At 55.7% G+C, this 21,629-nt stretch overlaps 2 protein-coding genes across 3 annotated transcripts in view; both read left to right on the forward strand.

Annotated features, from left to right (window-relative positions):
• DIS3L2 (DIS3 like 3'-5' exoribonuclease 2) overlaps positions 1–6,416 on the forward strand; it is a 365,013-nt gene extending 358,597 nt beyond the window's left edge. For both annotated transcript variants that reach the window (XM_059393719.1, XM_059393720.1), the window contains exons 17-21: positions 876–1,023; positions 1,412–1,542; positions 1,710–1,814; positions 2,903–3,004; positions 3,696–6,416. In XM_059393719.1, coding sequence (XP_059249702.1) covers positions 876–1,023; positions 1,412–1,542; positions 1,710–1,814; positions 2,903–3,004; positions 3,696–3,854 — 645 coding nt within the window. In that variant the 3' untranslated portion in view covers positions 3,855–6,416. The remainder of the gene's footprint in view (positions 1–875; positions 1,024–1,411; positions 1,543–1,709; positions 1,815–2,902; positions 3,005–3,695) is intronic.
• A 5,262-nt stretch (positions 6,417–11,678) lies between these two features.
• On the forward strand, positions 11,679–19,656 carry ALPI (alkaline phosphatase, intestinal). Its single transcript, XM_059393721.1, has 13 exons — positions 11,679–13,953; positions 14,323–14,422; positions 14,839–14,916; positions 14,999–15,115; positions 15,215–15,330; positions 15,521–15,695; positions 15,774–15,946; positions 16,195–16,329; positions 16,415–16,487; positions 16,622–16,756; positions 16,843–17,034; positions 17,233–17,355; positions 17,487–19,656. The coding sequence occupies exons 3-13, from the start codon at positions 14,841–14,843 to the stop codon at positions 17,786–17,788; spliced, it is 1,617 nt and encodes a 538-aa protein (XP_059249704.1). The 5' UTR covers positions 11,679–13,953; positions 14,323–14,422; positions 14,839–14,840; the 3' UTR covers positions 17,789–19,656.
• The last annotated feature ends 1,973 nt before the right edge of the window (positions 19,657–21,629 follow it).

Genomic DNA, 21,629 nt, shown 5'->3' on the forward strand with positions numbered 1-21,629 from the left:
ACCTCCGAGTCTTGGTGCCCGGATGGCTTGTCAGGGACAAGGGCTGAGGCTGGCAGCTGGCAAGCCTCTCTCTCCCTTGGCGGACATGTGGCTGCCTGTAGGGGGCCCAGAGGTGTCAGGGTCCCAGCGTGGCCTTCCACAGATCAGGGATAGGGGCTGGAGGGCGTGAGGTCAGTCACCACCAAAGACTAGGCCTGGACCGGAGGAGCTGGGTGCCCACTGCCCACTTCCCTGTAGGCCCATACCAGGCATCCCAGGCCTTCTGTCCTACATGCTGTTCTGGTCCGGTGGCGGTGGCAGCCTCCACAGCCTCGCAGAGCCCTGTGGCTGTCCTGGCTTCCTCTTGTGCCTCCACAGCGTGTCTGCAGCCCCTTGTCTGGCCAGCCCCAGGCCTCCTTCCCTCCTCCCCTTCCCGTGGAGCTGACCAGAAACCACTCCCTGAACCAACAGCAGCAGGCTGAGGGGGAGGCTGAGCTCTGCCCCAGCTGCCCTCAGATTTCAGCTCAGGGTCTGCTCCCCCCAGCCCCCACCACCCCACACCCCCCACTGGGCCTGGGGCTCTGAGGGAGGAGGCCATCTGGCATCTCAAGGTTTCCCCGCACTTCCTGTGCCCACAGAGGTGGGGTGGGCCCCTTGTAGTGCTCTCTGGCCTGTTCTCCGTGCCGCTGCCACGGGTCTGTACAACCCAGGGGTCTGCACAACCCAGGGCAAGACCCGCGTTTGTCTTCAGTCGGGGGTGGTGGTGGGCATGGGCGCCCTGTGGGTCCCCATACAGGGAATGGCCTGCGATCAGCTGCTGGCGGCCTGGCGGCTCCGTGTGCTCCCAAAATCCCTGGGGCCAGCCCGGCTCTCAGACCCCTTCTCCCGCCCCACAGATGGCCCTGTACTTCTGCTCCGGGATGCTGCGGGACCAGACGCAATTCCGGCACTATGCCCTCAACGTGCCGCTCTACACCCACTTTACCTCCCCCATCCGCCGCTTCGCCGACGTCCTGGTGCACCGCCTCCTGGCCGCCGCACTCGGTGAGAGGCATGGCTGGGGAGTCACACAGCTTGTGCCTGCTGGCGGGCTGCCGCGGCTCCGAGTGGACTCCTGGCAGCCAGAAGCCACACTGTATCCCGTGGAAGCCCCAGGGGTTGGTCAGCTGGGCAGTGGGAGAGCCTGGGCCCAGAAACCCCCCACCCCCATGAAAGCTTACCGGGGGTCAGCTGCAGTAGAGCTCATTACAAGTCCTGTGCAAAGCCAGGGGCCCTCACCGTGGCCGCCCACCTTCCCATCCCCCAGAGCCAGGCGGCAGGGAAGGCCAGTGCCACCTCGCCTGGGCAGGGAGCAGTGTGCCACCCCTCACCCAGCTGTGGCCAGCGCATGCACAGCACCCTGCCAGAAGCCCCACAACCGCCCTCTTCCCAGGCTGCGGGGAGCTGCCCGACCTTGAGCCCGAGGCCCTGCAGAAGCAGGCCGACCACTGCAATGACCGCCGCATGGCCTCCAAGCGCGTCCAGGAGCTCAGCACCGGCCTCTTCTTTGCCGTCCTGGTTAAGGTGAGGCCGCCAGCCCAGTGCCCCCCAACCCCAACCCCACCACCCCCTCCTGGGCACCAGTGCACAAGGAGCTCTTAAGGAGCTCAGGGGCCTTCGGCAGCCGGGGATGGCCCTGGGGGTGATGCCATGTCCTGTGGCTGAACCTTGGCTAGAGCCCTGCCTTGCAGGAAAGTGGCCCCCTGGAGTCGGAAGCCATGGTGCTCGGTGTCCTGAACCAAGCCTTCGACGTGCTGGTGCTGCGCTACGGCGTGCAGAAGCGCATCTACTGTAACGTGAGTACCCACGGGCCCCTGAGGCCAGACTTGGGGACCTCCGGGCAGGCAAGGCCAGCTCCAGGATGCCGGGACCCCACCACTTCTGTGCAAAGCCCTCCCTCGCCTCACGGACACACCAAGCTGTGTCCGCTGAACACCTGCATGTCCCCCAGCTCTCTGCCAGGGTCCCCTCCGTATTTGCCCGGTGTCTGGTGGGAAGCATGGAGAATAGGAGCATAGGCCGGGGTCCTTGCTGTCATCACTGGCTCTGGAGAATACAAGCCGTGGTGGTGACGCTGGCCATGTGGAGGCAGAGGGCATGCCATCCCTGAGCTTGCTGCCCTCCACCACCAGCACCAAGCCCACCTGATGGGCTGCACTGGGACACCCCGCTATACCTGCCTGGGATGAGAAATCCGGGCCAGGAGTCAGGCTCAAGGAACAGGCCCCTCCCAGACCAGTGCAGGATGGCAGAGCACACAAGCTTTGGGGAATTCCTTGTGGGAATGTGAAGGGAGGAAAGATCAGAAAAAATGATCCATGGCCACTCTGGAAGCTCTGTCCCCTGAAGAGACAGAAGAGACCACTATTTGCCTTGGGTCCTGCCCTGTGTGGCTGTTTATTCAAGGTTCTTCCCAAGGGTATTTTGTACCCTTGTGGTTAGCGGGTCACCCCCCTGGGCCCTGACTCTGGCTTTGAATTTCCTGAAATCCAGCACACAGAGTGGAGCAAGCATGAAGTTAATACAGTAAATCAGAAGGGACAGAATCGAGTCCCACTGGGGATCTGTCAGGGCTCCAGTTTTCAAGTTCACTGAGCAGAACAGAAGTTCAGGTGTCAGTCGTCAGGCAGGGCTAGGGCTGCAGAGAGGCCAGCCCTCAGCCTATGCTAACAGACCCGGTGCCCACAGGGGTCAGCACCCCTCTAGCCTTAGGTGCCCGAGCCCCTGACATTCAGCACTTGGGGCAGTTCTATGCCAGTGGGAGGCAGGCAAAGGCAGGGGGCTGCCTCCAACCAGGGGGGTAGAGGGGGAGGGTTGCAGGGTCAAAGGTTAGGAGGTGGTGCCCAGAGCTTAAAACCTGAGACGCAGGTATGTGGACCCCCAGGCACTGCCCCTGCGGTCCTACCACTTCCAAAAGGTGGGCAAGAAGCCGGAGCTCAAACTTGTCTGGGAGCCTGAGGACACGGACCTGGAGCCAGTGCAGCAGGTCAGAACCCGGGAGTGGGGCAGCCTTTCCAAAAAACCATGGTGTTACCATCTGCCCTCTAGCTCTTCCTGAGCCCTCCTCCCACCCCTCCCCACACCCCAGCACTTAGGCTCCCCTGTGGGATTTCAGGCTCTATGTGTGGAGACCAGCCGAGCTCACCAATATCCCCTCCTTGGAGCCAGAGCTTTCCTGTACGGCCTTCCCTGCCCTGGGCCACTTCCCCCACTCCCCACACCCCACCCCACCATGGGGACAGACAAGGGGCTCTGCCTACCCCTCTAAAGCAGAGTTTTAACTTTGGGGATCCTTTTGGGAATCTAATGAAAACTGTGGATCTCATACCCAAGAAGTTGCATACAGTGGTTTTCACCCACTGCACGCTCTAAAGGCCAGCCCTAGACCCCAGTTCCTTGTTCCCAGAGCCGAGGCACTCACTGTGACCAGACAACACACCCAGCCATGTCTGGCTCCCTGACTTCTCTCCAGGGCCATGGCCTCAGTACTTGCTTGCAGACAGACAGACAGAGGCCCAGAGGGGAGGGTGAGTGGACCTGGGGCCCAGCTAAGAGGACAGTGGCAGGGCTGGGCCCCAGCCACAAGCTCTTGCCCCTCCCACCCCCCCACCCCCCACCCCCTGTCCAGCTCCCCATGACGCACTTGTGTCACCAAGCTGGGCTCTGCTCTGCCACAGGTCGTCACCATCTTCAGCCTGGTCGAGGTGGTACTGCAGGCCGAGACCACTGCCCTCAAGTACAGCGCCGTCCTCAAGCGGCCAGGCACTGAGGGCCTCCTGGGCCGGCAGGAGGGGGAGCAGCCAGATGCCGGTGTCGCTGGTGACCTGCAGGCCTGAGGCCTCCTGCGTAGCCCACACCCACCCACACACCCCTGTCCCACCCGCCGGCTTTTAGGAATAGGACCTTTCGACACCAAAGGGGTTTTTTAATTTGGTTTTTAACAACTCAGGGTTTTGTTTTTATTTCCTCATTCTATTTTATTTTTGCAGCTCAGTTTTTAAACAAACTGGAGGGGAGAGGGTGGGGCTGGATGGAAGGTTGAGGCCTGGCTCATGCTTTCTGGGAGCAGAACGGGACCCGGTCCTCCTGGGAAGGCCAGCCCCCCCTTCTGCCAGGCCACCCACTGCCTTCCCCTGCCCAGGAAACCGGGGACTTTCAGCAAATCAGTGTCATGGAATAAAATCAAGTGTGAATGGCTGTCTGGTGTGTGGGGCACTATGGGGAGGCCTAGACAGCAGGGTGCCCCTTGGACCCAGGACAAGGGACCTGGCTCAGGCTGCACCCCTCGCAGCTGAGCTGGGATCACCACCCTCCTCCAGAACCTTCCTGTCAGTTCCAGGATGATTCACAGAGCTGGCCACATGTCAGACCGATGCCTGTGCCTCGTTCTGGCTGATTAGAAATGTAATTAGTATGCAAGACAGCAAAGCTCACCCATCACCCAGCTGAAAGTGACTGTCTGCCCCACCCCCACCAGCTCCTCTGCCTGCTGGCCTCAGGAGGGACGGCAGGGGTCCTGCGACTCTCCCTCCCTCAGGTCCCAGGCCAGAGCTCTGAGTAGCCCAGTCCACAGGCCTGGGTTCAAGCTGGTGGCTCACCCTCCAGTGCCAGTCCTGTACCCTGGCGGCCCTGAGGAACAGGGGACAGAGGGACCTGGGTCTGCCAGAGACGAGGAAGGCCCTCATCCTGACCTTCCCAGCCAAGGAGGGGCAGAGGGGTGCCTGGTGGCCCTAACTTGGTCTTGTCACCTGACTGGCATCATCCTGAGCACCCCCCAGTTGCACCACCCCTGGGGACCTGGGGACCTGTGCTCTCTCCCCAGCTGGCCTGACCCTGGCCTGCACTCCTTCCCCGCCCAGCTAGGAAACCACAGGCTGGCTTCCCAAAGGACTGCCAGAAACCCGGTGGAAACCAGACCTTGGCCCTTGTTCCTCCATGCCGTTTCCTTGGGGGTCAGTATTAACAAGCCCATTTGATCGGGTTGCAATGAATGCTCTTCAAAGAAAAATTCAGTACAGTACCTCTTAGGAGGGCCTCGCGGGCTCCGGAGGACGGATGGCATGGCTGCCTCTGTCCTGCACAGGAAGCCCTGGGCCAGGTGTCAGAAGGGAATGGAGGACACGCCACCATCCTGCCTTCCATTCTTTTCTCTTCCAACACCTTACCCAGTCTTCCAAGTGTCCATCTCACCACCCCCAAGATATCCCTGAGGCCACCACCCGTCTCTGTTCCTGTCCCAGAGCCTTCTCCTGCAACCAGGGACCTGAAGGGAAGATAGGTGCGAGGGTCTGGTGGTTTCGTGTTTGGATGAGAAGATTTCTGAGTGTTTCCTGTCCTAGGCAACCCAACAGAGCCCAAGGGCAAGACACCTCAACCTTGTCCCCATCCCCTCATACTGCCCTACCCTCTGAGGAAGGGCACTGGTGTTCTGCACTGAGGCTGTCCCCTGCCGGCCTCCCGCAGAGCCTGGGGGGAGAGGGTGGAGCAGAGCCCCCGTGGAGTGACACCCATCAGGGAGGCTGTGGGTCAGAGCCCCTGGGCTCCCTCTTGAGCAACATGGACTCAGAATGGACCCTGGTCCTTACAGCCCAGGCACCCCCTGAGCCCTGGTGAGGCCCAGCCAACTTGGTCAGCATGGCACAACTTGGCCGCCAGGACTTGCTTGGGCAGAGGTGGGTGTCACCCTGAGCCACGCTAGAGCCACGGGGGCCATGGCCACCCAGCCCACCCCTGCTTCATTTGACAGAAGTGTAAACTGTGCCCAGATAGGAGCCAGGAAGGCTCTGTCTTCCTCAAGGGGCCATGTCAGGTCGCCATGGTGGAGGGAGCAGAGATGCAAATAGCATCACAGCGGGACAGGCTCTAGCAAAGTCCTGAGGCTGAAGAGTGTATTCCTAGCCCTGAAGATGCAGCAGCCAGAAGACCATGCATGGGCCCGCCCCACCGGGGTGAAGGAACTGAGGCTCGAAGCTGCTTGCCTAACCAGGAACTATGAAGGTCAAGGTCAGAGTGCTAAGAGGACACACAAGAAGACGCTGGAAAGGTAGATCCCACGGCCCCTCTGAGAGGGCCAGAGAGTTGGCACTCTGTCTGATGACCACGCAGAGCCACTGAAGGTTTCTAACCAAGGCTGTGCCGGGAAGGCCTCTGTTCCCTCCCTCCTTTACTTAGCAGGGAGCAGGGAGTGACTGCAAAGCTCTATTCGTGGGGCTGCTGTCCGAAGGAGGAGCAGGGTCACTAGTGCGAGAGGCGGTGGTGATGGCATGAAGGTGAAGCAGGAGGTGGTGTCCTGTGGGGCCAGAGCCTTAGGGAGCAGCCTTGTGGCTGTTTGCAAGCCCCGGCCCTGAGGCCCAGTGCTGTCGAGGTAGGGGGCGGGGAGGGGCAGGCCAAGCACAGGTGCAGAGTGATCGAGGAAAGCCCTCACCGCCCCAGTTCGAACTGGGGCGGTGAGGGCTTTCCTTGCCCCCCGGGGGTAGACCTGGGAACAGATGAACAGATGAGGGGTGCAAGCCAGCATCTCCAGACTCCATGCTGAGAATAGACCCCCTGCACAGAGGCAGGGGCGGGGAGTGGAGGGTGTGGGGTGCAGCACCAGGGGTGGTTGGGGAAACCCAGGCAGGCCTTGAGGTTCAGGGAGAGTGGTGCTCAGGCGGGATGTCCTCCCGCCTGACCCCTGGGAAGGGTCAGCCTGGGAAGGCTCAGGACTGAAAATCTGGGATCAGGAAGATGAGAAGGGTGGGATGCGAGGAGCCTGGGAAGGAGCAGCCAGAGAGAGAGGGGTCCTGAGGCTTCAGGAGGACTCCTGTCTTTTGATTATGTAGGAAAGAAACCCAGTGCAAAGTGGCTCTGGGAAGAAGGGAAGGCTGGACAGAACTACCAGAGGAGGGCAGGAAAGCCCATGTTGGGGAGACAGGGAGGCACCACACCTCCAAGTCACCTGGGGTGGCCCTGTGCCCTTCTCTGTTTCTGCCTCATTTTCTCCTGGTGTAGATCACTTCCCCCATGGTGACCTTCTGGAAGTGTCTACCTTCTGTATCTTGCAGCCCACCCTCCCAGCTCTAAGACCCCAGGAAAAAGTGGGGTGGTTGCCCAGCCCTGGCCCATCAGAGAGCTGTCATGGTACCTTGAGTGGGAGCTCCTGTGGTCCCTGGCAGTTGGGAGGGATGGGCAAGAACCTGGGGACCAGGGCCCAGGAAGAGGCTATGTCTCCTCCCCCGAGGAGACATAGCAGCAGACGCCTGCTGTAGCTACCACGAGTGCAGAGCAGTGATGCCACAGGACAGGAGCTCAGGCTAGAGGGGCTGTGACATTCCAGGTGAGATGAGGGCCTGAGAGAGGGAGCGGATCCAAGATGGGACAGAGCTGGCATGGACAGGTGCTGGAGGCACAGGCAAGAATGGCTCCCACCAGAAGAGGCAAAGAGGAGCGCCCTAGGGGACAACGGGGGATGGACGGGGCAGATGAGGGGTGGGGACAGCAGAGGCCAGAGTTCAGACTCCTTCTGGGGATAAGAGAGCCTCAGATGCCGCTACTGGGAATTGAGAGCATGAGGCAGAGTCGTGCGGTGGGTTAGAACCACACAGTGGGTGGGAAGCAGAACTCACAGCCGCCTAGACGGGGCAACAGCCTCCGGTAAAGAAAATATGTTATGTACACACAATGAAATATGGTCCAGCTATGAGAAGGACATCCTGCCAGTTGTGGCAGCGTGGATGCACCTGGAGGCTGTTCTGCTGAGTGAAACGGGCCAGGCTTGAGACAAACACCGCATGTCCTCGCCTATGTGTGGAGTCTACGAGAATCAAACACATAAAAGCAGAGGAGAAGGCTGCTTTCCAGGGCCAAGGCAGGGAGGAAGAATGGGGAGATGTTGGGGATGAAGTTTCAGTTGTAAGATAAACTAGTCTGGGGATCTGCTACTACACAACACGGTGGTGGTGTTAACAACACAGTGCTGTGGGCTGGAAAGCCGCAGAGCAGGTCCATCTTCAGCGTACTCACCACGGAAAGAATGTGATCGCTCTGAGGTGACGGATAATGTTAATGAGCTTGACAGTGGTGATCACTGCACAGTGTCCATATATCAAATCATCGAGTTGTACGTCTTAGATATATACAATTACAATTTGTCCATTATACCTCAATGAAACTGCTAAATAAACATAAATACAATAAATGCAAAGGAGTCTCTGTGCCTCCCCCTTAAATCTCGACGGGCTCGGTGGCCGCTAAGAAGCAGAAATGTGGTGTAAGTGACCCTGGGCCAGTTTCGAGACCCAGGCCTTAAGGACCTGGAAGCTTCTACTCCCTGGCTCTTGGAATCCAGCTGCCATGTTGTGAGGAAGCTCAAGCGACTCCATAGAGAAGCCCACATGGAAGGAAGCCAGCTCCTTAGCCCTGTGATGGAGCCATCTTGGAAGCGGTCCCAACCAGCCGAAGCCCCGTTGATCAGACACACACTGTCCTCTCCAAGCCCTGCCCAGACTGCAGATCTGTGATCCAATAAATGTGTGAGGTTGTTTGGGGCTGATTCTAGATAACCAAGAATAGAAGATCAGTAGAATGTGTCAATAGATAGAGCTTATGATGGGAAAATGAAGAAATGATTTAGAAACAGTGATAAATAACCAACAGAAAGCCAAAAGAGGAAAGTAGTTGCCTCAGAGATGGAAAAATGCAGGGAGGGAGACAGGGAACTGCTGTTTGTTGTTGTTTTTTTAACCTAAACTTACAGAGCATTTTGGTAATTTAAATTATATTCGTGTATAACTTGGATAAGAATAAAAACCCAAACAACTCCCCCCCCCCCACCACCGCTAAAATCTTTTTTCTTAGCAGGAATGGATCTACAGTTGGTTTAAAAGGCTTTTTGTACATTCAGCAACAGGGATAGTAAACAGTCCATCATTCCAGTAAGTAAGATAAAATTCCTGCTGACAGGTGGCCTCATATTCCCAGTGAGTTCCAATGCTGCCTAAGGCCTTTTACTTAGAGACTCAGGTGGCAGTCTGAGTGGGGACAGGCCCCACTGGTTGTCTCAGTGGAGCCCCTAGGGCCTGTGCTGGCTCCCCATCTGAGCCAAGGCAGCTGGAGCGGTGGGGAGAAGGGGGGACAGAACCACAGGTAAGGCTATGGGCCTCCCCATGCAATGTGACTCTGCACGAGAGCGCCTCCCCATGCAATGTGACTCTGCACGAGAGCTGAACTTCAGGCCCCCACTGAGCACTGACTACAGAGTCCCAGTTCATGAACACAGTCACAGATTTCAGGGTCAATGAAGGTGAGAGGGATATTGAAGCAGATGAAAGAGGCTAGCCCTGACGAAGAGAAGGAGAAAGCTGCCTTTCACAACAATAAAGACGATTCTGGAGATGGGGGTTGGGGAAAGAGTACATGAAGTACTTGGAATGATGAGTTTGAATTTGCACATAAGTGAGTCAGGCGACATATTCAAAACTTTCCTGCAAGATCATCTTTTTGAACCTTCTCTCTTTATGAGTTTTTATCATTTGGTGGTGCTTTTTTTTTTTTTAATATATAAAAGCAATTTTAGAGGGGGCAAGTCCCATTTTAATAATTTGTTTTACTTAAAGTTGTTTTACTCAAACAGTTTCATGAATTGTGTTGTGTTCTTTAATGTTCATAAATTGTTCATTGCTCAGTTCTGGAAAGCGTTGAGCCAAATATTGAAGAAGTTACAGAAATGGAAGCGCAAGACAGAACGTGAAGCAAAATGTCTCCTTGAGGAGATTTTCACCTTCATAGATTTTCAAACCAAGCTGCTGTTGAAATAAGACAGTCCTCCTGGTTCTTAGGATAGAAAAATCAGAGCTAAAGTACTGAATGCAGTTCCGGGAGTAAGCTTTCGTTCCCTCACCTTGTACATCCGTGACCAAAGCCCCTGTCAGCCTTGGAGGTATCATTCCCGCATGACCCAAAGGAGAATGACCTTGAGCCATGGCTCCAGCAACAGCTTGGCCCTGTGGCAGCTCCCACTAGGCAGAGTGGGGAGGCTGGGCCTCTGCCCACAATGCCAGCCCATTCCTGCACCCCCACCTGGGACAGGCTGAGCCCCTAGGAACTTAATGGGGGAGGGGTATGGTGGTGTTTCTCGCCCTGCTGGTGGATGGTCCCCATTTCTGCACTCCCTGAATATGTATGACCCAAGTTCCCCTGTGGAGGGGCAGTGCCTAGATGTTCCTGCCACACAGGTAGGTGGAATGGCCCAGAAGGAGGCCTTGCCCACACAGACCTTAATTACAAATACTTGCTTTCTAGGAAAAAGCCACTCTGTCTGACATTCGACCGACTGGCTTTCAAACACTCTCTACTTTTAATTTTTATTATTTTTTTCAGTTAATTTTATGTTCAAGATCTGCCTTTATTCAGAAGTTTTCCCTCCCCCTCCAGAACTGCGTCTGTCTCACAGCCCTGTGCTCACAGCCCTGGGATGTCGTTACTATTCTTTTTCCCATTTCACAGATGAGGAAATCGAGGCTTGGGAGAGGTTAAGTACCAAAGGACCATTCATTATAAGTGATGGAGAGAGAGCCCAGGCCCCAGCATGCTTTTTGGTCTTTGGCAACCTGGGGGTCTGTAATGTGATTAATTCTGCATCCGTTGAACACCTTTTTGTTACCACCCTCTGTGAAGAAACCATCCAGTAGGAGAAGCCAGAGCTGGGGGAGGCAGACTGGAGAGGGGCTGGCAGACAATGACTGTCACAGAAGAGGGATTTGGAGTGTGGCTGTTGTGAGGGGCATTGCAGGGAGGGAGCCAGCAGGGAGGGCAGGCACCAAGGAGAGGGCGGATCCCTCAGGCCAAAGTACAGAAAGTCACATGATGTGCCAACATCCTTCCTCCACTGTGTTCGTCATCTTTCTTCTGCCAGTGACTCCTCACCCGCCCCTGCCTAGGCTTCCCACTCCCCACCCCACAAGCACCTCCTCTTCATGTGTCCCTCCAGCTGCACCCGCCCCCAGGCACAGCCCAGCCCCAATCTGTCAATGGGCATTACACGCAGGCTTCTGTCCTGCCCAAATCCACCACCCCCTCCCCCTGCCAATACTTCCTGCTCCTCTCCAAGAGGGTCTGACTCTGCTCAGGGGAACCCCCATTCTTTCCCTGGGACAGTGTCCAGGAACAGAATTCAGTTTATGTATCACCCCCCCCCTTCTAGACAGGAAGCCCCTCACTGGTTGGGTCTGATGGACTCAGCTAGTCCTCCAGCATGATTTACATATGGTGGGTGCTCAGGAGACTTTCACTGTATAAAATTGTCCCCTTTAAACCACGTAGCTGCCCAGCTTCTGGTTTTTGCCTCCAGGACCCTCACTGAGCCCTCTAGCGGTCAGTTTGGTGAGGGCTGCTGCAAGGGGCCTGTGAGCATCAGAGGCCCATGCCCCCTCCCAAACCTCAGTTGCCAAGGCTGGTGTAATGGGCTCCTGTTATTAACAGTTGCCTTCCGGGGCCTGTCTTTGGGCTTTGCAAACCCTCTCAGACCCCAAACACAGAGCTGATGCTTATTTCACACAGGTCAAAATTCCCAGCATGAGGAAATTCCCAAGCGACTTGGCACAGTGTAACCCCTGGAGTTACCAGGTGTATCCCACTGTGCGCTTGAACTCAGGCCTTAGATGTACTACGTTCTGAGCTCCAGAACCTGTCTCAGCAAACTTTTCCCCTCCATGGCCCTTCCTCCCCAGGGAGCAGTGAGACCAGGCCAAGCAGACCGCGGGCATCACAGAGCAGGGCATCACAGGGCCAGGCGTCCCCTGACCTGGGATGACAGTTACCCAGAGGCATTATCTCTCACTCCACACCAGGACACACTTGCTGCCTGCTGACTTGTAATCCCAGGCCCCAGAGGAAGGACTACAACCCATGTCATCACAGGTGACTTAAGCCCACCAGGGCCTGACTGGCTCGGGGCAGAGTACCCCCCCACCGTGGCCCCATGCAGCTGTGTTGAATGTGAACAAACAGACTTTGTTGACTGCCAGTGACGGAGGCGGGGGGCGGGGGGGCCTTGGCCCCCAGTCCCACTCAGGCACACAACAAAATTCACAAGAAACCAAGGCTGATCACAACTGCTGACTACTTTGTGTCACTGTGAGGAGCGCCAGCAGCCACATTCCTGGCATGTACTCTGGAGAAATGAAACCACATGCCCCCCGCCCCAAAAAAAAAAGTCTGAATGAATATGTTGGGATGAATTTCCAGGAAATTTTGCTGAGTTGAAAAAAAAAAAAAAAAAAAAAACTCAACCCCCAAAGACTGCAGGATTCCATTTATGTAATTTACTTGAAATGACATTTTAGAAATGCAGGAAAGGGCCTAGAGACAGAGCAGGGGTGTGGCAGGGAGGGGGGCGCGGTTAAAAAGCGGTCTGTTCCAGTCTGTGGGGTTGGAGCTGTTCGGCATCTCACTAGCATCGGTGTTTGTGAACCCACGCACGTGAGAGAGTGTAGAACCTACATACCCAGGGGAATGAGTACATGTGAACGGGAACATATCCGAATTGCTGAAAATCTATGGCTTGTACCATTGGGGGAAATTGGGCAGCCTACAGGGAGGGGATCTCTGTATTATTTCTTAAATTGCGTGTGAGTCTCTAACTTATGTCAAAAATTCCAGTTAAAAAAGGTATAGGAGAGGGCGCCAGGGTGGCTCAGTCGGTTAAGCATCTCTTAGTTTCGGCTCAGGTCATGATCTCAGAGTTGTGAAATAGAGCACTGCCCCCCGCCAACCAGTGGGGCTTGGCCCTGGGGGTGGAGCCCACTTAAGATTCTCTCTCTGCCTCTCCCCCTCCACTTGCACAAGAAGCTCTCTTGCTCTATCTCCCTCCCCCTCTAAAAAAAAAAAAAAAAAATCCTATTGAACAAGGATATGGGGAACTTACTGGAAGGAAGACTTATCTTGGAGCAACCTTTCACCTACTGCCTGGTAGAAAGAACCAATTAATTAATTAAGAACCTGCCCAGAAGTTAGTCTCCCCTGACCTTTAGCCAAGAATTTCTCCTAACACAGCAAGATAATACAGGGGACAGTAGGGTCTAGGGACAAGTCAGAGGCCGAGAAGGATATCTATCTCTCCCCAGATTTGGAGGACAGCCGGGTCAGTGTGGTTGGCGAGCTGGTGGAAGGGCAGGTCTGCCTGAGCAGAGCGGGGCAGGGCAGGGAGACGCTGAGGGGCCAGGGCAGTCACCTGGTTTTGGGGACCAAACACGTGGCTCAGGTGGCCGGGAGGCCAGAGTGCAAACCAGAGCCACATCGTCTGTTGGTGTGGGCAGAGTGGGGAGGAAGGCTTTTCTTCTCTGAATCTTTTAAGCACAACATAAAAGTTACCGTCTTAACCATTTTGTGTTTGGTTTGGTACAGGGAAGCATATTCACGCTGTTGTACAGCAGCTCTCCGGAACATTTCCAGCTTCAAAACTGAAACTCTGTCCCCACCGAATACCCTCCTCCAAAGGGGCCTTCTGGGCCCCAACTCTTCCTAGCCCCTGGAAGCTAGTCCTGGGCATGGGACAGCTTCAGATACCTAGTTTAAGGAGAGTCCCCCAGCCTTTGTTCTTCTGTGACTGGCTTATTTCCCTTAGCATCATGTCCTCAGGGTTCATCCATGGTGTAGCACGTGACAGGATTCCCTCCCTTTTTAAGGCTACAGAACATTCCATCACATGGATCTTGGTTCCATTACATCATATCTTCGTTATACATTCACCTGGTGATGGACATTTGGGTTGCCTGCCCCTTATGGATCCTGTGAACAGTGCTACCATGAACATGAGGGTACAAATATCTCTTCCAGACCTTGCTTTGAATTTTTTTGGATAGATGCCTAGAAGATGCGATGGAGGGATTGGAGGAAGGCTTTTGAACCCAGCCTAGCTACTGAAACCTCTTAACTCCCTAACAGAAGCTACACCTGTGGGTATGTGTGGGCCCTGGAGAGAAAAGACTCACCCCTGGGTTCCAACTGCCTGTCCAAGGGAGGAGAGATCAACCTCAGTTCGCTGGGCCCCACCCCTGCCTGCCACCCCCCCCCCCACACACACACACACGCACGTGCGTGCATGCACATGCGCCCTTACGAGGCCGGCCTGGCTCCAGTAACTGGACACACAGGCAGGGATCTGCTCTGTCACCACAAAAGTCCCAGCCTTTTCCCAGCCCAGGAAGTCTAGGTCCAGACTCCGGGTGTGCTCTGAGCCCAACATCCTCCCCACCTGCCCCCGCCAAGGCTGGTCAGAAGCCCGGCCATCCCACATTGCCTCTTTTCCCATGTCTCGGGGTCTCGCAGCATTGGGAAGCCAGACCCAGGCCCCTGGCTCAGGCTCCCTCAGCGCCCACATGGAGCCTGCCCAAAGCGGACTTTCGAAGACTGAACACATGAGGCAAAGGTAGGCGTGACGGTTCTCCCACAAGACTATGTGAGCAAAGGGTTGGGATGGACACGGCAAACGCTCCTCCCCCAAAAGGGGATGTGCCCCAAATGCCCCTCCAACCTTGGGGTGACAGCTAGGATTCTGCTGTGCTGGACAGATCTGCCTTCTCGAGGCCCCATGCCCCTGGGCTTGCTTGGCCACACCCTGCCACTTCCCTCCTGGCAGCGGGACTTCACATCACCTGCGGGGCTGGGCCAGGGTGGCCACCTGGGGCAATGGGAGGGACATGGAGCCTTTTACAGCCAGGGACAAAGTCCTGCCCAGACTAAAGCCCAGGTGGCTTGTACTGCAGCTTGAACCCAAGTTCTGGCCCTCCTGGGGTTCCAGCCTGCCCAGAGTCCTAGCTAAGCCGCCCTCCCGCCACCCCACAGGCATGCAGGGGGTCTGGGTGCTGCTGCTGCTGCTGCTGCTGGGCCTGAGGCCACGGCTGGCCCTTGGCGCCTTCCCAGGTAAGGAAGCACCTCCCAGCTTCCCCCCACACATAGAGTCCTCCCCCAGGACTGACCTGGCCTCCCCTCTCCCCTTGGTCAGTGGAGGAGGAGGACCCAGCCTTCTGGAACCGCCAGGCGGCGCAGGCCCTGGACACTGCGAAGAAGCTGCAGCCCATCCAGACAGCTGCTAAGAACCTCATTCTCTTCTTGGGGGATGGTGAGTGCACAAGGCTGGCCATGCCTGTGGCCCCTGTAGCCCTGGCACCCCAACCTGCCAGTGGCCACAAACCAACCCTGACAAGGTGTGCTCCTTTAGGGATGGGAGTGCCCACAGTGACAGCCACTCGGATCCTAAAGGGGCAAATAAATGGCAAACTGGGACCTGAGACACCCCTGGCCATGGACCACTTTCCGTACCTGGCTCTATCCAAGGTAAGGGCTGGGTGGCCTCAGGATGCCCGCCACTAGAGGGGCAGGGGTGGGGAAAGTGGCAGGAGGGGAGGCCCCAGGAGATCTGGAGACTGAATTTGGGGGCACTAGGGCAGCGAGGGTGGGCCCTGGGGCCTGGGTAGGATCTTGGGCATCTGTCGGTGTCAGAACCCGAGGGCATCTCTGTCCCCAGACGTACAACGTGGACAGACAGGTGCCAGACAGTGCAGGCACAGCCACAGCCTACCTGTGCGGGGTCAAGGCCAACTACCAGACCATTGGTGTGAGTGCAGCCGCCCGCTTGAACCAGTGCAAGACAACGAGGGGCAATGAAGTCACTTCCGTAATGAAGCGGGCCAAGAAAGCAGGTGGGCTTGGGGCCAGCTTCATGGGCAGAGGCAGGATCAGAGACCTCAGGGACTCATGCTGACCTCTGCCCCCCACAGGGAAGTCAGTCGGGGTGGTGACCACCACGAGAGTGCAGCACGCCTCCCCAGCTGGCACATACGCCCATGTAGTGAACCGCAACTGGTACTCAGACAGCGACATGCCCACCAAGGCGCTGGAGGAGGGATGCCAGGACATCGCCCAGCAGCTCATCTCCAACGTGGACATTGATGTGGGACATGAAGGGCAAGGGTGGGAGGCGAGGTGCCCATAGGGACCACAGTCCCAGTCACTGACAGCCTGAGCTCTGGGGCCTGGCAGGGTCTCCAGGGGCTTGGGGAAGGGGGCGGGGGTGGTGGAGAAAGTACAGCTGGGCCTAGGCCATACCCACAGACCTGGTCGGGGCACTAGGGGCTGTCAGAGAAGGGAGCAAAGGGCCAGCCAGGGCCCAATCCCACCTGCCCAATCCTTTGGCCACAGGTGATCCTGGGTGGAGGCCGAAAGTACATGTTCCCCAAGGGGACTCCAGACCCTGAGTATCCAAGTGACACCAGACAGAACGGAGTCAGGTTGGATGGGCGGAACTTGGTGCAGGAGTGGCTGGCCAAGTACCAGGTGATGGGGGCCTGGAGGTGCAAGGGGTACAGCAGGGACAAGGATCAGAGGGCTATGGACTGAGTCTCAGTTCTGCCCCTCCCAGGGTGCCCGGTATGTGTGGAATCGCTCGGCGCTCATGGAGGCATCCCAGGACCCCTCTGTAACACACCTCATGGGTAATGACCCCAGATACCCCCACTTTCCCCACCCTTGCCTCCCTGGTCCCCAGAAAGCCAAAGATAACGCAGATGTTCAGGTCATGGACTCTCCCCACTCCCCAGCCAGTCACCACTGGCACCCCTTCCCACAGGCCTCTTCGAGCCGGGAGACACAAAGTATGATATCTACCGAAACACAACCCAGGACCCGTCCCTGATGGAGATGACAGAGGTGGCAGTGCGCCTGCTAAGCAGGAACCCCCGTGGCTTCTACCTCTTCGTGGAGGGTGAGCAGCAGCCCCTTGCAGATCAGAGGAGTGGGACTGGTCAGGGCAGCTGGGGACTGTCCGCCTTCCATGTGCCCTGCTTGCAGGAGGCCGCATCGACCACGGTCATCATGACGGCACGGCTTATCTAGCACTGACAGAGGCGGTCATGTTTGATTCCGCCATCGACAAGGCCAGCCAGATCACAAGCGAGCAGGACACCCTGACCCTTGTCACCGCTGACCACTCTCACGTCTTCTCTTTTGGTGGCTACACACTGCGGGGGAGCTCCATTTTCGGTAGGCAGGGCGCTCCATTTGCGGTAGCCAGAGCTGTTTCCCAGATTATATGGCAGAAATGGCTCTGAGTAGCAGTTTCCTCACCTGTCAAATGGAGTAGTAGCCACCGTCTCATCGGGGCCTTGTGAGGACTGGGCTGGGCACGCAGGGGGCCCTCACTGCGGTGGGGGTGCTCAGCAGGTCCCTTCCCCCCTGCAGGGCTGGCCCCCAGCATAGCCCTAGACAACAAGACCTACACCTCCATCCTTTACGGCAACGGCCCGGGCGGCCTATACGCGCTCACGGGGACCCCCCGGCCCAACGTCAAGGACAGCCAGAGCAGTGAGCGCCGCGGGGAGGCGGGGCGGTCCTTAGGGGCGGGGAGGGGGGGGCAGGAGGCCGGCATGGTGGGTAGCTCGCGGGAGAGGGAGGCCGCCCGCCCCGCCTGCCCTGAAGCCCCACTCTCCGGCCAGGGGACCCCACTTACAAGCAGCAGGCCGTGGCGCCCCTTGCCTCCGAGACTCACGGCGGCGAAGACGTGGCGGTGTTCGCGCGCGGCCCGCAGGCGCACCTGGTGCACGGCGTGCAGGAGCAGAGCTTCGTGGCGCACGTCATGGCCTTCGCCGCCTGCCTCGAGCCCTACACCGACTGCGGCCTGCCGCCCTCGGCCTCCCCCAACGACGCCGCGCCCCCCGGCCCGGCCGGTGCGCCTCTGTCGCTGCCGCTGCTGGCGGGGGCGCTGCTGCTGGGGCTGCTGGCAGGTGCCACACCCTAATCCCCCGAGCCCCCGGGTCCCGCCCCCTCCCACCCGCCCCCTCTATCCCCTTCCCCCAGACCCCGGCCCCTCCTCCAGCCCTAGGCCCAGCCCCCGGAGGCCCTTCCCTCGCAGCGCGGGCCCCGCCCCCAGACTTTCACCCGGGTGCGGGCCGCCCGGCCCCCAGTGGGCTGCAATGGCGGATTTCCGGGGCACCCACGGGCCCCCCGTGGGCTGTTCTCGATCCCCCAAAGTCAACGCCAGGGTAAGGACGGGGGTGCTCTGACCACCAGACTCTGCCCGGCAGGTTGCCCTGCCCGAACACCAGGCGGGCACCATGCCAGAGGTGTCCCCCTCAGGGCCACGACTCGACCGGACCCCGCAGCACACACGTTTCTAGGCCTCGGTCTTCACAGCACCTTGGGGACGAGGACTCGGGCATGTCCGGGTGCCCGGAAAACGGTGGCTTCCTCTCACCCCGCAAAGGACCCTGCAAGGTGGCCGAGGAGACTGCTGGGGCCGGGTTGCAGTACCATGCACCATGGCCACTCCTGGGGCCCAGTACTATTACACAGAGAGGAGACGCTGACACAGAATGGAGAGACTTGTCCCAAGTCACTTAGCTGCTGATGTTCATGCCCCAATGCCCATTCCAGGCTGAGAGACCCAAGGAGCAGGCAGAGCAGGCAGTCCTGGAGCAACCCTTGTACCTTCTAGGAGACCATCTAGATGCTGGGCACAGGTCTGTGAGGAGAGGAGATTCCCTCTCCTCCCCATGCCTCTATTCTACTGAGAGAGACAAAGCAATAATCAAATAAACCATTGTGCAGTGTAATGCCAGTAGTGATACATTCTAGAAAGAAAAATCATTAGCATGTGGGAGCACAGAAGGATGTCTGTGACTGAGAGGATGGGGTGGATAATTCAGATCAGGAGGTCAGGGAGGGGCTGCCTGAGGTGCAGGCAGTGAAGTGAAGACAAGGAAGTGAGGGCTTGAGTCATGTAGGAGGAACAGCCTTGCAAAGGCCCTGAGCAGCAATCGGCAAGTGCTAGTCCAGGCCTATAGCTGGATCAGAGAGTTAGGGTGGGGTAGGGGAGGGGGTAAAACCTGAGACATAAGAAAGGATAGGAACAGGTGGGTGAGGATTTTGAACTTTATCCAAAGTGTGGTATGTGACTGGAGGTCTTTGAGCAGGGGCATAACATGACCTGACTCTTGGAAAATATCACTGATTATTTTAGGGATAAGAGTTTTGTTTCATTTTGTTTTGTTTTTGTTTGCGGGAAGGAGGTAGAGGTGGGAGCTGGAAAACCAGAGGAGAGGTGCAGACTCCAAACACTTCTGACCTCTGTCCAAAAATATTCGGGAGCACCCACTCCAATATAGATGTACTTGTAGAGTATCTAACCCACCCTAGTGGAACATTGAAAAGAATTTATGAAAGTGAAATTACCTGTATTTTTAAATAAATTTTACAAAATTACAAATTTATTTATACATTTGCAAAGGTGCAAAAAAACATTTTGCTCTCGCTAGAAATATCAATGTGATTGAGTATGCTTTCTTATTTACTAAGATCTTTTTAAAAATTGAAGAATAATTGACATACAATATTGTATTAGTTTCGGGCATCCAACGTGGTGATTCGATATATACGTACAGTAAGAAATGGCCACCACAGTAAGTCTAGTTACCATCTGTCACCATACTGAGTTGTTACAATTCTTATTTACTAAAATCTTGATTTTGCACTGTAAAACATTGATTTGAAAGCATGGCCCTCAGGGCAGTTTATTTCAATTCTGGACCTTAGTAGCTGTCACAAAAATATCAGAGCTGGATGGAAAAATGGCATCATTAGCTAGGCTCCCTGAGCCATCATACTCATTTTTAAACTCCATCCACCAGTTATACAAGTACTTGATAAAACCCAGCTGCTGTATTTCTGTCTTCTCTGTTGTCAATTACTTGGTCTTACAAACCAATATGAGGGTGCTACATGTGTATGTTTCACAAGTGGGTTCAAAGCCCAAGGAAACTGTACATTTTAAAACTCTACAAGTTGGGGCACCTGAGTTTAAGTATCTGCCTTCAGCTCAGGTCATGGTCCCTGGGTCCTGGGATCCAGTCAGGAGTCGGGCTCCCTGCTCAGCAGGGAGTCTGCTTCTCCCTCTTTCTCTCTCTGCCCCTCCACCTGGCTCATGCTTGCTCTCTCTCTCCAATAAATAAATGTAACTTTAAAAATAAATAAATAAAACTCTACAGGGCTAGGGGTGCCTGGCTGACTTAGTGGGTAGAGTATGCAACTCTTGATTTGTTGTTCATAAGTTCAAATCCCACATTGGGGGGTAGAGGTTACTTTTTAAAAAATGAAATTTTTTTAAAAGTATAAAACTCTACAGGTTTAAAAAACAGGTTATTCTAGAGCTAGTGGTAATGGCTGTGCCATTTTCAATATCCTAAAAACCACTGAATTGTACATTTTCAATGAGTGAATTTTATGGCATGGAAATCACATCTACATTTTTAAAAAACAGTTTCTGCTTCCAAGTTTGTTTGTTTTAATGTGCAGGTTTTGTGGGTCAAACACATTGTTAACCACCAAGTGGTATGTCCATGGAAACATTTTCTTTTTTTCTTTTTTTAAGATTTTATTTACGGGACGCCTGGGTGGCTCAGTTGGTTGGGCAGCTGCCTTCGGCTCAGGTCATGATCCCAGCATTCTGGGATCCAGTCCCACATCGGGCTCCTTGCTCCGCAGGGAGCCTGCTTCTCTCTCTGACTCTGCCTTCCACTCTGTGCTCACTCTCGCTCTCTCTCTGACAAATAAATAAATAAAATCTTTAAAAAAAATTAAAATTAAAAAAAAAAGATTTTATTTACTTGTTTGACAGAGATCACAAGCAGGCAGAGAGACAGGCAGAGAGAGGGAGAAGCAGGCTCCCTGCTGAGCAGAGAGCCCAAGGTGGGGCTCCATGTGGGGCTCAATGGGGGGCTCCATAAGGGGCTCCAACCCAGCCAGGACCCTGAGATCATGACCTGAACTGAAGGTAGAGGCTTAATCCACTGAGCCACCCAGGAGCCCCATGTGGAAACATTTTCAAAAATTTGTTTCAATGTCTTTACCTGGGAGAGGCAGAGGCAGCAAAGGTGAGTCTGTTTTTCCAATAGTTTTCCTGGGAGCCTAAAACTAATAGCTTTTTTTTTTAAGATTTTTATTTATTTATTTGATAGAGACAGCAAGAGAGGGAACACAAGCAGGGGCAGTGGGAGAGGGAGAAGCAGGCTTCCCACTGAGCAGGGAGTCCGATGTAGGGCCTGATTCCAGAACCCTGGGATCATGACCTGAGCTGAAGGCTTAATGACTGAGCCACCCAGGCATCCCTAAAACCCACAGCTCTTCTGTCCTCAGGAAATGCCAGCGCCTCAGCCTTTAAGAAGGAGGGCAGGCTCCCAGGAAAGAGAGGGGGGGTTCACGACAGCCCTTTTCGATTCTTTGTCATAAAGTTCACTCATTCTGTGTGGTCTGGAAGTTTTCCTGATCACACCCACACTAATTGCCAAGGATCATAAGGATTCCACTCTATTAGAAGAAACTTGACTTCATAAAGTTAATACCAGTGAGGGTTCCTGCAGCCTTGTCTTTGCTCTCGAGCTTCTAGTTCTTTCCTGCAGTGGTTTGACTGGATGGACCAGTGCATGAGTTTTGGAGGTGCTGCTATCTCTCTACCTTTCCCTCATCCAGAACCCTTTAAAAAACCCTTGCCCTTAACTGTTCCATCGGGGGTTCCCTGACACCGCCCCGCCGCCGTTTGCAATTGTTCTTATTAACCAAGGCATTCACTGTTCTGCTCTATCTTT

This window comes from Mustela nigripes, chromosome 3, assembly GCF_022355385.1.
Source record: "Mustela nigripes isolate SB6536 chromosome 3, MUSNIG.SB6536, whole genome shotgun sequence".
NCBI classification, from domain to species: Eukaryota; Metazoa; Chordata; class Mammalia; order Carnivora; family Mustelidae; genus Mustela; species Mustela nigripes.